This window comes from Rissa tridactyla, chromosome 2 (genome assembly GCF_028500815.1).
Source record: "Rissa tridactyla isolate bRisTri1 chromosome 2, bRisTri1.patW.cur.20221130, whole genome shotgun sequence".
NCBI classification, from domain to species: Eukaryota; Metazoa; Chordata; class Aves; order Charadriiformes; family Laridae; genus Rissa; species Rissa tridactyla.
This window is the reverse complement of record NC_071467.1, coordinates 167,228,425-167,242,419: the sequence shown is the minus strand read 5'-3', so window position 1 is coordinate 167,242,419 and position 13,995 is coordinate 167,228,425. Positions and strand designations below refer to the sequence as shown.

Here is a 13,995-nt window from a genome sequence, read left to right as displayed (position 1 = left end):
GCAGCTCGCTTTTGCAGTTTAAATACAGCTTTGCCTTCAGCTTTCTTCCGCAGTAGGAATACTGTGCAACCTGGTTAGAAAAGGGAACTGGAGATATTTTTATTTTTTTTAACAGTTTCTTCTAATATCTGTGTAGAGATGTCTCTGTAAGCTCTCCCTAGCCCGAGGTGGAACTGCTGCGCCGAGAAAGCGTATGGTTTACTGGTGTGGTGCTGCACGTAGTGGGAACGTGCTTAACTCCACAGATAGCTTCTCATGTACTTGAGCAAAAAACACTTAAATGGCAAAGAATGCAAGAGTCGTCTCACGGGTTTTGTGGGTCGTTCCAGGTAAAAGCCTCCTGTGTGTGTTTTGGTGAGAGCTTTTTGGATGACCTGCAGCTGACTCCGTAGAACATCCCCTTGCTCCCTCATTTGCATCTCCATGAAAGTGCTCTCTGTTACACAGCGCTCGGAAGGCTTCGAGGCAAAGCCGGATTGCTTCTGAGGACTGAGCATCCACAATACCTCTTGTATTAAACCTTGACACCTATTTACTTCATTAAAACCTTAACAATCTTCCAAAGGCTTCTGGTTCCCAGCATAAGATTGATAATGCCCGGTTTTCTGTCCGGAAGTGGAATAGGATGGCTGAAGCTTAAATGCAGGCTTATTTGTTCCCTTAAAGCGCTTTGTGTTGTGAAATGTGTGTAAAGCAAACACCTGTGTTTTGTCCTCAGCACCTAGCAGCAGTGGAAGAAAGAAAGATCAAGTCCCTGGTTGCCCTTCTGGTGGAAACGCAGATGAAGAAGCTGGAGATAAAACTTCGCCATTTTGAGGAGCTGGAAACCATTATGGACAGAGAGAAAGAGGCAGTAAGTAGGAGGGTACTAATATGAAATTCTGGATTAGATCAGTCGCTGCCAAGATCCGTGTATGCGAACAGCTGGAAAACCGGCAACTTCAGCTGTTTCTCGCCTTTATGCAGGTCTCTCTGCCTCAGCTGGAATTCATAATTACCCCCTGCAGTGGTGTTTGAGTCTCTCCTCTACCCACATCTTCCCTCCACCACAAGCGGCAGACTGGTGGTATCCTAGATTTGCTTCCTAATCCTTGCTCCTGTCACCTAAGCAGGAATGTGGAATTGGTCCTGAGCCTTCACGTAGGCCTTGCCACGTGAATGAGATCTGATGTACGAATGGCTTTTCCACGTAAAGAGAGTGAAAGGGATGGAAACGTCCCTTCCCTAAGGGAAGGGAGCCAGCTGTCTGCCTTTCCTTCCTGACCCAGTTTAGACTGGAGATTTGGGTTTAAGCATGTCGTTCAGGTTTTTTTTGGAGGGCATTCCCAGTAGCTCTTGGGAAAGTCCTCAAAATGAGATGCAATAGCAGAAGGAGACGTGCTCGGGAGTAACAGCTTCTCGTTTTGTAGTAGTGAGGGGTTTGCCTGAGCTGGGGAGGAGAACGGCCGCTTGGAGAGAGGGGAAGGACGCAGGGATGCCAGGAGATGGGAAAAGGTGGTTGCTCATAGGCACCAGAAAAGTATCAAAATAGAACAAAGCTGAGCTGACAAATGTAATGATGAAGCACGATTGAGGTCTCGCCAGCTGAAGAAGGTGGTGACACTAGGAGAGCAAATATACGATGCATCCCCCAAGCCAGGGTTGTATTATATTGTAGCGCTACTAGTGACACCTTACTGAAGACTTGTGTATCCCTAAAATCGGGGTATGACGTGGAAGAGATGCTGCCTCTGCCTGTCAGTGGCTGGGTTACACATCAATATAGTGCAGCAAGCTTTCAGAGAAGCGATTTCTCTCCAGTTACTGTGAAGATCACCCAAAACTTCACTTTTATCGGAGAGCAGTCAGGTTTTTTTATTTTTCTGTTGTGTAGCTTGCTCATGTTTTTGTCAATAGGCAATTACTCTAAATGCATTGAAAGTATTGACTCATAATTCTGGGGGTTTTCACATTTGCCCTACCGTGTGGATTTAATGGAATTTACATCCTCACGTTGGCATTAATCACGTTGATAGAGTCTGACAAACTGTGGTCTTTGTTGTAGCAGAACATCAGCAAGAATTTCTAGATTGCTCAGCATCCACAACCATTTTGGTGTGGTGTTTGCCCCTGACACTGATTGGCAGCTCAAGAAATGGACCTAACTATTTTTAAAAGGTTCTCTGCAGATTTCTTTCTCTGGGGGATATATTCTACTAGTGACAGCGGGGGGGGAAGGGGGGGGTCGTTCCATTTTGAGGCATATGACATCTTCCTTTTTAAAAATGTGCATACAGTTTTTTCCCTTGGCTTTCTGGTAGTTAAATTCGGTCTCTTCACCTGTCATTGTGGATATTTAGTGGAATAATTAAAGCAAGAAAAAATTCCTTAGGTGCCGTCGCACACTGTGCATGTGTCCTTTTTTTGCTGCACTGGCTTTTTCTTGTAGCAAAGGTAAGGCAATTCTAAGTGTTGAGAGAATTCCGTGTTGCGGACTGGAGGGTGTTAGATTTTTAGGCAAAACACATTTATTTCGGCTAAAGTAACTTCAGTGCTGCCAACTCTGTGTCTAACCAGGGATCCTGTCGGTAGGAGCCTTGTTGACCCAGAATTTATAATAGCAGATGAATGCTTTCTTTACCCGTTTCTGTTTAGGGAGGAGTTACTTGCTGAAGATGGAATTGTAGTACAATGATGGTTATTGTATTGAGTAAACATTAAGGGCCTGTAATAGTCCCTTCTAATTGTGAAGCACTTTGCAACAGCGCCAAAACACGCTCTTGCAAATTTGAAGATTGTCAAGAGTGTCATATTCATGACTACGTACCTGGAAATGTGGCCGATTTCGTGAATCGGGCTGCGCAGGGAGATCGTCAGGCAGACTGATGGATGCTGATCTTCGTTAAGGTGCCTACCCTTGCTCTTGCCTGCCATCCGCTGCAGGTGTAACCGAGTTTTGGGAGACTAAATACAAATTACTGATAGACTGCCCACCAGAAAATGTGTTACTACCAGTTGTCTTCATGCTAATCTGGGGCTACAACAGTTGGTTGTGTCCGTAAACCCGCTTCTGAAATGCTTACAACAAAGGCAAGAACCTAGTACAGAACCGGGTGTTTGGGCTCGGCATCAGTCGCAAGAGCAGCTTGTCTTATAACTTGTGCTTATTTGCCTTTGTCCAACTGTCTTCCCTCATCCTGAGGGGAGGGAAAGTGTAGAAGAGAAGTTTTCACTGGTTTTCCTAAGTACAAGGTGTGTTTTCAGACACTGGATGCTGTTTGCAGATGCTTGTAAAGACTTTTGTTGGGTTTTTTTAAACTGTTTCAGGATAGGGTACCGTGAAGAGAGCAAAGCAGGAATGTAAAAGGGTCTAGAAAGACTATAAGAAGTGCGGTGTAGCCGTACTTCTTGCCTAAGCCTTTGTTTTGGGTCATTTGCAGTAATTCTTCTCTGAACCGCCTGCCACCTACGGAATCTGTTTCCACACATGCACAATTACACCATTGGTGTATGTGTCTCTTCATTTTATCAAGTTCTTCCCGCTAACGTATCACATCGGTCAAGGAAAAAGGAGTCATGGCAGCATGAATAATCCCATTGTAGTCCCTACATGCAGAAAAGCAGCCCCCGACAAGGAGTATGTATTATTCATGAGGGTCTGTCTCCATCTGGTTCCGTGGGTGAATTGCGTGCTCCGTGTATTCTGTTTTCATCCGCGCTTTGTCAGCAGTCAAACTGCGAACACAAAGTATCGATGGAGCTTTGGGACTTTTTGGGGAGAACTTCTGCTAGGTGCAAGTCTCCTTGGCAACCTGCTTTTCAGATGAATTAGGGAGTATGTCCTAAAATGCTCATTAAATATTTGTAAACTAGTCACACAAATCCACATGTCAAATTGCTTAAGAGTAATAGATGTAGAAATGTGTTGGGATTTTCTTAAGTAAGTCAAATGACGTACGTTTCCTTAAACGTGACGATGATCAGTCATATAAATAGTAAGAAATATTTTCTGTAGTTTGTCTTTTCATTTTGGGCTTGCTTACCCTCCACGTGGCTTCATAATTAAACAAAGAACTTATTTTATATTAATAGGCCTAAACTGCATGAGGGTTTTTTTAATTAACACGCTGCTTAATCGTGCAGATCATTGCTGTCTGGCTATCATCACGTCCAAGTCCTACACTTAAAATAAAGGTATGGAGGAGGATCCTGCCTGTAATCACTGAGCTCGTGCTATGGCGCGCGTGTTCTGCTTTGATCTTTCCCTAGAAAATCTCTTTAGTTTCCCGTTCTCTCGTCCCAGCGCGCAGCAGATTGGGAGAAAAATGTACAGTTTCTTCTGGAATTGTCTTAAGGCTGGATGTTCTGCACAGTCATTATTGAGTAATGGGTTAGTTGTATTACGGAGAGATTCTCTAGGACAAAACAAGGTGAATTCATCTGTTCCAGCTGGAAAACACCCTGGACCCTTTACCAAAACCTGCTGCGAATCAGACAGATGTGCGTCGGTAGCATAGGTATTTCATTTGCAGAAACATGCTTTAAATGTGTAGTTTTTAACTTCGCTTTGCCTTTTTTCCCTTATTTTTGACGTAGTTAGAGCAGCAGAGACAACAGTTGCTGACAGAACGCCAGAATTTCCACATGGAACAGCTGAAATACGCTGAATTAAGGGCTCGTCAGCAAATGGAGCAGCAGCACAGCCAAAACCCCCAGCAGTCTCACCAGCACTCTAGTGGGCCTGGCATGAACCCCCTGGGGGCACCAGCACATCCAGGCTTACTGCCCCACCAGCAGCCCCCGCCGTACCCCATGATGCACCACCAAATGCCACCACCTCACCCGCCACAGCCAGGTAAGAGCTGGGAGGAGAAAACCGCCTTACGTTAATCACCACTCGCAATAGAGTAAAACCAGAGGAAGAGGGTACTGCTGGGTGAAATTGCAGGTGGTGTAATGGATGGTCTGTGTTACGGAGTGTTTTGTAATGAGGAGAAGGATCTGGGGGTGCTGGCGGGGGGGAGGGGGAACTGGCCATGAGCTGTCAATGTGCGCTGGCAGCCCAGAAACCCCCCACAGCCTGGGCTGCATCCCCAGCAGCGTGGGCAGCAGGGCGAGGGGGGGATTCTGCCCCTCTGCTCCGCTCTGGGGAGACCCCCCTGCAGTGCGGCCTCCAGCGCTGGGGCCTCAGCACAGGAGAGACACGGAGCTGTTGGAGCGGGGCCAGAGGAGGCCCCGGAGATGCTGGGAGGGCTGGAGCCCCTCTGCTGTGGGGACAGGCTGAGAGAGCTGGGGGGGTTCAGCCTGGAGAAGAGAAGGCTCCGGGGAGACCTTGGAGCCCCTTCCAGTCCCTCAAGGGGCTCCAGGAAAGCTGGGGAGGGACTCTGGAGCAGGGAGGGGAGCCATGGGACAAGGGGGAATGGCTCTACACTGCAAGAGGGGAGATTGAGATGAGATGTGAGGCAGAAATTGTTGGCTGTGAGGGGGGTGAGCCCCTGGCCCAGGTTGCCCAGAGAAGCTGTGGCTGCCCCATCCCTGGAGGTGTTCAAGGGCAGGTTGGACGGGGCTTGGAGCAACGTGGTGTGGTGGGAGGTGTCCCTGCCCAGGGCAGGGGGTTGGACTGGATGATCCTTAAGGTCCCTTCCAACTCTAACCATTCTGTGATTCTGTGATAATGGTGCTGCTTATAAAACAGAAACACGGTTTGCTAGAAAGATGAGCTCTGCTTGTGCTGCAGCTTCCTTTTATAGCTTTGGCCCCTGTACCAGATTTGGGGCGGAGGTACCTTACCGATGTGTATGAATACCCAAAAGGAGGGAGTGAAAGAGAGTGCTAGACTCTTCTCAGTAGCCGCAGTGACAGGGCAAGAGGCAAGGGGCACAAATTGAAACACGTGAAATTCCATCTGGACACAGGAAAATACTTTTTTTCCCTGTGAGGGTCATCAAACCCTGGGGCAGATTGCCCAGCAAGGCAGTGGAGTCTCCGTCCCTGGAGACAGTCAAGCTCTAAAGTAAAGAAATGGAGATGCCCCAAGTATCACTTCGGAATGTTTTTAGCTTGTTTGTATTTCCTTAGACTTTTTTTTTACGCCCAGTGATCTCAGCAGAGATGCTGCTTGAAAAACAATCCTTCCCTCAAATTCTCTAATTCGTGACACGCCTCACCACGGAAGAAAGCTTAGGGAAAGGACTGGGACAAGAAGCAGACGCTGAAAGTCTCCAGTCCAGCTCAGAGCAAGGCTCAGGTTGCGGGGGACTTGAGGTTTGGATATCCTCAAGGGTGGAAATACTGCTAATATCAAAGGATGGAGAAACTAGGTGGCAATTTTACTGTTAGAAAGGACTGGGGCTACCAAATATTGTACTTTCGCTGTGAAGATGTTTATGGGAGTTGGAATCGACGGCTTCACTATACTTACTAAACATTGTTGAAATGGTAGTTTAAAATAGAATAGCACCACCTGGTATGGAGTAACCCGATTGTCTGACTAGACCACAGCGAAGGAGAGTAGCTTTTGTCAATTGTCAACTGCTTGATCAAAAACCGTTCTAAAAGAGTAGCTGGTTGGTTGTTAGCTGGAAGTATTTCGGAAGATCTTGTATAGGCGGCGGCTGCTGCTGAAGAAGCTGGAATGTTTGGGGTATCATGATCAAAAATAGGACGTGGCAACAGAAAGCCCGCAGGAGCTTGAGTTTTCATCTTGGGAGAAGACCTGTGTTAAGTGTGTGGTTTGGAAAAGAGCAGAAGGGCGTGGAGACCCGGCAGGATTTGCAGATGACCAGGAAAATGCAAGGCATCTAATCCAACTGCGTGAATCTCCACAGTAATCCAACTTGATTTAATCACCAGATGCAGAGTAATGCGCGTTGGAGAGGAAGGTGAGAGTTGTCTTGTGATCTAGACGCTGAAGGAAACTGTCTTTGTAGGGGCGCAGAGTCAGTGAATTCCTGCCTTCGCTCTGCCCTTGTGGGTATTTGTTTTGGGAGCTGGTGTGGTTTTTGCTGAAGTTGAATTGGGAGCGTGATAAAATGTGGTCTGTTTTACAGGATTCAGATAATATTGTAGCTCAATTTGTCTATCGTATGCTGTATTGACAGCTCAGGTCCGTTCACTTCGCAGCAGAATGGAGAGACGTTGTGTGAAATGGAAAAATGGCAAATTGAAAACAGCTTAAAGGGGGGTATCATTGCATATCATTAGACTAGCTCTTACTTACGCGCTGCGGCGGAGACTGAAAACGTAACAAGATTAAATGCATTGTTGTATTCACTAGGGGACTAATAAAACTTGATTTCTAATATATTCACATCCTTGGTTCACATAATGCCTTATTACCTCAGCCCCATTGTGATCATCCAGGCCCTCTGTATTCCCAGCGATTCCTCTCAGTGTGTATTGTGGGGAGTGCAGTACTGTGTTAATTAGTCAGTACGTCTCTTTTTTCAGATTTGATTAAAGTTAGTCAATAGATTGACTTTTCCACCACCCCCCACCCCCTCCTGTTAGAGGGTGGCAAAGTGATGGATGAGGCGCAGCACTTCTGGCTCCCGCAGCAGTGAAGCAGCTGGTGCTGTCGCATGCCGTACGGATACGGGGCTGGGATCTCGCCTCTTACCTCGTCTGACACAGTGCTGGTTCGACATTTTTGTGAAGGTGAGAATTCGGAGGCCCTTTGAGAGTTTGAAGACAAGCCCCTCTGCTGCTTCTACCATATTCCAGCTGATCTTGCCTAGAAAGCAAAATCGTCTCTTTTCCTTAGGCTTTTCGGTGGAAGTTTGTTAGAAATGCTTGGGAGGTCCATGAGTGCCAAAGCCCGTTGGCTTCACGGTGGAGTTTTGTATGACTTGAGGGTAAGGAGAGAAAATGGAAAAGTTCAGTGTTTCCTCGAGTGAGTTCGACTCCGAGCCAGTCCTGGCGAGGTGTGTGAGTAGTAACTTAGGGATCCTTCAGTCCCCGGAGACAGTGACTCACAAATTGGCCTGATTTTCTGTTTAGGTAGGTTAAAATGCCCAGAGTTTGACTTTCCGTGACAAATGAGTACATCGTCACAGGCTGAATCTCCGCTGGGAATCTCTCTGTTGCATGCAGCAGCCTCCAGAAATCTCACTGACATGCTGAAACGGTCAGCGCTTGCATTTTGTGTACACGACACCCCCCCCATGTATTATACACACTAAAAAATAATCCCTTATCACATCACATTGGTCACGGTGAAGCTGTGATAAATACTACAGAACTTCTATTGACACGTTTTTAGAGCAGTTGTGGTGTATTTATTGGACTTGTAAGTCTTGGAGCGTTAATAGTCCAATACTTTCATGGCAGACCTGTACCTTCGTAGATCAGTAGCGATTTTTGCCGCTCGGTTGCTAATTTGGGGCCCTTTGAAACAGACTGGGGAACTTCACCTTAATGACCACACACCCGTAAGTTCCCTCACTGGGTCCCTGCCCGTGAGTCGCCCGCAGTCTCGGTGGAGGTGCCGCAATTTGGAGCGTTTGGGTAGATGAATTTCACCCTGCTAAAGGGCTGAGATCCACTTTTAGAAGAAATTTCTAAATTTCTTCTCTTTTTTGCTGCTCTTAGTCCTGTAGATGAAGCTCTGGCTTCAGAGCCCTGGGTGTACAGCTTCCCAGTGCAGAGCTTGACATGCTTTTGTAACAAGGAGGAGCGATTGCCTTACCTGAGTTCTCCGCTTCTCTCCAATACCAACCTGCCATCTGTCCCTAAGGTCGCCGATTTCAGGAAACCTCGGTGATGAATGCCACGGCGTAATTCTTCAGTCAGGTATGAAGATGTTATTGGAGACTTCGCCGAGTCTCTGCCTGCTGCTCTAACGGCTCTGCGGGAAGAACTCTGACCCATTCAGTTTGTGTTAGGGAAAAATCCCAAAACAACTTAGCCGTAACTGAGAAAGCACCAGTGGGCATCCTTCCAAAACACAGCCCCGGGGGGAAGCCGGAGATGGAAATACCCTGCACGATTTCCTGTTCAGCTGCGTGGTTTTAACTCCAGACTTTACCTTGGTCCTCACTGATGTTTTCAAACAGGTTTCTGACCTCAATAGTGACTAAAAGTGGAACTGTTGGTTCAGCAGACCATGAACAAAACGCGAAGTCGCATGTCTTTAAAGTGATTGACGAAAGCTGAAGAGATGGTGGGAAACAAAGTGATGAAAGGATCTGAAAAGGCATTTGTAAATGGAAGGAAAAAAACCCAACACTCCTGCTTCTGGCTCTTCTGGATTCAGAGGCAGAAGCAGTTAAGCCAAATCTCATAACTAAAAGTTACGGGTGAAGCTCTTTCCAGAAAAACATTCTTTAGCTTAGATGTCAGGCTCTGGACACAGCTGGTGAACATCTCCAGTCCAGGGTCGGTCTTTGCAGTGGGGCCACATCTGGTTCTGCTGGACCATGGAGTTTGCTGGGACCTGCTGTAGAGCTGGAATCGGTCCAAGGCCAGCACCCATGGGCAGGTTGGGTGAAAGGGAAACCGAGCTGAGCCAGGAGAGCTCCTGCAGAGAGGAGAGCTGTTGGTGGATTCCGCATAAAGCAAAAATTTTGCAGCAGACAGTGTAGAACGCGCAGCCAGAGAGGCTTCCTGAGGACCAAGGGATCAGGGCCAGCCAGCATGGGTTTAGGAAGGGGAGGTCCTGCTTAACCAACCTGATCTCTTTCTGTGACCATGTGACCCACCTTCTGGATGCGGGGAAGGTGGTGGACGTTGTCTGTCTGGACTCAGGTAAGGCCTTTGACACCGTCCCCCACAGCATTCTCCTGGAGAAGCTGGTGAATCATGGCATAGACAAGTGTACTCTTTGCTGGGTTAAAAACTGGCTGGATGGCCGTGCCCAGAGAGTTGTGATCAATGGGGTGAAATCCTCTTGGCGGCTGGTCACTAGTGGTGTCCCTCAGGGCTCAGTTTTGGGGCCGGTTTTGTTTAATATCTTTATCAGTGATCTGGATGAGGGGATTGAGTGCACCCTCAGTAACTTTGCAGATGACACCGAACTAGGTGGGAGTGTTGATCTGCTCGAGGGTAGGAAGGCTCTCCAGAGGGACCTGGACAGGCTGGATCCATGGGCCAACTGTAGGAGGTTTAATAAGGCCAAGTGCCAGGTCCTGCATTTCGGTCACAACAACCCCAAGCAACACTACGGGCTTGGGGCAGAGTGGCTGGAAAGCTGCCCAGCAGAAAAGGACCTGGGGGTGCTGGTGGACGGCCAGCTTGACAGGAGCCAGCAGTGTGCCCAGGTGGCCAAGAAGGCCAACAGCATTCTGGCTTGTATCAGGAACAGCGTGGCCAGCAGGAGCAGGGAAGGGATGGTGCCCCTGTACTGGGCACTGGTGAGGCCTCACCTCGAGCGCTGTGTTCAGTTCTGGGCCCCTCTGTACAAGAGGGACGTTGAGGTGCTGGAGCGTGTCCAGAGGAGAGCGACCAGGCTGGGGAGGGCTCTGGAGACCAGGGCATCTGAGGAGAGGCTGAGGGAGCTGGGCATGTTTAGCTTGGAGAAGAGGAGGCTGAGGGGAGACCCCATTGCCCTCATTGCCACTTGGGCTGCCATCAGTTGGTCCTTTGGTGCCTGGGCGTGGTGAGATTCTGGTCAACCCAATGACCGAAGTATGTTCCTGTTTTTGGGCATGGGCACTGATTTCAGACAAGTCCCATGACTCGTTCCTTTCCCAGATTTTTTTTTTTTACTTTAACTTCATTTTGACTGAGCTTATTTTGTTCTCTCTTTTCCCCTGGAATGAAGACTTTTCAAATAGAAAAATAAAATTGCATTCCAATTTCACTGTAAAAAAAGCTGTGCCTTGTAGTCTAGAACGGGAAATAAAATTCCCGATTTCTTCCTGCGCTACCAGCCTTGCTGCTGGTTGTATCATTTGAAGCTCATTATTGATTTCTTTCCACACTATCCTGGTTATCTGTGGAATGCTAAGTGCCCTGTACGAGTGATACTTGTGGTGTGTAATGTGAGAAACTTCTTGAAATTCGTGGAGGAAGAGAGAGAGATACGTATTAATAGCTGTCATTGACTCTTCCCTTCAAGGGGGATTTTCAGCTAGTAAATAATTTCTGACCCAAAGCAGAAATGGAATAAGGAGGTGAAGGACACACTTCCCACTAGAGCTGGATGAGTAACTTTAATAACCTTTTCCCCCAATATATTTTGCATAATTTTCTGTTGATGGTTGAAATATTAAAAAAAAAAAAAACAACAAAAACAACCAACCAAACAAAAAAAACCCTAAGTAATTTTGGGCTTGCGGCTTTTCAAGGAAGTGTTGTACATTTCATTATTTAAAACTTGTGGTTTTAAATTGAGCTACTGGATGCTATTTACTTTCCTATTGGACTGATTGCAATTCCAGGATTTTTTTTTTTTTTTGGTACAGATGAGGATTTTGAGTTCACTTCCTTTTGCTAAATATTTTTTTTAAGGACTGCCAGTGCTTCCTTTGTAGCCGTGGTACGTAATGAGCTCGCCGGCCGGAGGCACGCGGGGAGCAAAGTCAGACGGGTGGTTTGCCGTGTTCATCCAGCGCCGTATTACACGCGTCGTCGTGGGTTTGTGAGGTGTTTTGGTGGTTGATAATACAGAAACATTAAAGCCACATTGGGTGCTCTCGGGTATATTCTTGACTGTATGCAACCTAGCCAGGCAAGAGACGTTATGGGCTGGAATAGTAAATAAGAGTCAGTTAGGGATTCCTCCAGGGATGCTGGATGATACTTCAGAGACTTGCGCTGAACTGTCCTCTTAAACATCTGCAGAGCGTCTCCACTAAGTCTGAGCAGCTCCTGACTCCTTACAAGAATGTATTATTGAAGATGCATTAATATTTGAAGGTCACCGGTGCTGCTCTGCAGAAGGGTTGTCCTTGCTGGCGTGACACGCTAAGCAGCTTCTCGGCAAAGTACCTTCCATCGTACGTGCTTTCTTACAGGAAAAATCATGGCGAGCCCTCAGCTGGGGGGTGTTGTGGGTGTCGGGGCCCGGCACGGTGCACCTCGGTGTTGGGAAGTGCCTGACCTCAGCGCGCCGATGCCACCGTCGTCAGCGCCGGCTGAATCGCGCCAGAGGGGAGTGACAGAAATGCAATAAGCAAGTGAAGTGGAAATTCTGCCTCTCCCCCGAGAGGCGATGCTAAATGAGTTATTGTGGTTAATTATTCACAGTTCTTGGCTATGGGATTGCCTGCTGCAGTGCGTGCAGGGAGAGGACGTGCCGAAGGAAAGGACGTGTCTGGGAGGTTGTACAGGTTTCCCGGTCTTCTGAGAAGCGTTCCCGGTGGGAAGGAGCACATCTCGCAGTGCTGCAGAGCTCCTCCGCGGTGAAGCTGGCAGGCAGTCCTGGAGCAATTCTCTGCTGCTTCCCATTTCGGGACGGCGAAACAATTCATTTAGTAGTAGGAAATCGAGATTTCGGCGAGGCATGTCCCCTCCCGGAGATCAGAGGAATGTCAGAGCGCAGCCTGCTTTTCCCCTCGCCGAAATCCTGGCTGCCGAAGGAGGGACTCCCTTCACGTAGCACGGGCTGCGCTTGCAGATTTTCTCTTTTGAATGGTAAACGGAGAGAGGTGTGCAGGAGGATTTGAATCGGCTCCAAGCTTTGTGCATCACGCCCCATCGGCTGCTACAGCGAAACAAAAATACTAAAACTCTTTACCGCTCCAGTGCCCCTCAAGTAGCTGATTTAATAGAGGTAGAGGCTTATTTAATAGAGATAAATACCTTGGAGATCCTTTAAAAACTGTTCCTCATCCGTTTCACTGTGATGTGAATCTGCAGTTGGCAATTTGCTAATAGTGGAATGCTTCAAAGCGCACATTAGAAAATGTCTACAATCTCTAACGTGTAAAGGATTTTATTTTTTTTCAGCCTGCTAAATCTCGTTTTATTGAACCTTTTGGCTTTATCTCTTCCTGCGTCTGCTGTTTTTAAGCTCTCCCCCTTATGTAGGTCACACTTCCCACATTTTACGCTTGAGCTGCTGTCTTGAAGCGGTGTCTCTTGTAAAATAAAAAAAAAAAAAATACGATCTCTATAGAAATAGGGCTTCATTTTTGCCATAGTGGTAGTAGTAATTTCCCCTTGCTCAGTCCCGGTTTGGTTGGGTAGCGCTTGGTTACTGCTCAACTTCAGCGTTTTGGAGTTCTACTATGTGATAGGATTGTTCCTCTGCAAGAACCCTAAGCTAATTTTAAGGTAAAATTGTTGCGCGCCGTGTCAGAGCGCGGGGTTGGCTGCCCGTTTTTTGCCGTCCTTGATTTGAATATAAAACGCAGTCCTTGAATCTTCGCCTTACTGCAGGCCTGGCAGCCTTTCCTCTCGCTGGAGGAATGCTTCCCCGGTGTTAGAGCTTAAGACCTCCTGTGAAGCCACTCGGGGTGTAGTAAGTCTGATCCAGCTTCAGGTGTTTCAGAAGAGGGTTTGTTTTTTTTTTTAAATATTAATCACTCCATTAGCACGGAGAGAATCTTGTAGGCGCGTGGTGTGAGAAGGAAGATGGCCAAATTTACCCTTGGAGAGGTTGAGGCTCCTTCATGTGGAAGCTCCCAGGCTGGGGATTTCTCAGTTCCCAGCTTCCCTGGTTTTCTGAAACACAGCTGTGACGTTCCAGTTTTTACATTTTTATTCCCTGATCAACCTTAATTTTGCAAGTGGATAGCATCCCTCGTAGCTGTGAATATCTTCTTTTGCTACGAAACCCTCTAGGTCTTTGGGCCATGTTTTCTCTCTAGTTTCTTGTTTTCGGCAAGGCTCAGCCCCTGCCGCCTGTCTGCTCTGTCCGGTTGAGTTGCCGTTGCTTCTGCTGGTCTGACTTGGCTTCTGCACGCTTGTAGCTGCAGTTGTTTAGTTTTTGTGTGTGTTGAAGATATAAGAGTTCACTAAAAATAAAAGATCTGCTCAAAGCCAGAGTTCTTAACAGCATAATAATGTTGGCTTGATGTACCAAGTGGCCGCTCTCCTGGTGGGTTACCCTTTCAGAGTACAACACCGGCGTCA

The 13,995-nt window shown here is 47.4% G+C and overlaps 1 protein-coding gene across 2 annotated transcripts in view; it reads left to right on the top strand.

Moving 5' to 3' along the window:
- SMARCC1 (SWI/SNF related, matrix associated, actin dependent regulator of chromatin subfamily c member 1) overlaps positions 1-13,995 on the top strand; it is a 97,271-nt gene that overhangs the window by 75,489 nt on the left and 7,787 nt on the right. For both annotated transcript variants that reach the window (XM_054190314.1, XM_054190313.1), the window contains exons 25-26: positions 719-853; positions 4,576-4,834. In XM_054190314.1, the coding sequence (XP_054046289.1) occupies positions 719-853; positions 4,576-4,834 (394 nt within the window). The remainder of the gene's footprint in view (positions 1-718; positions 854-4,575; positions 4,835-13,995) is intronic.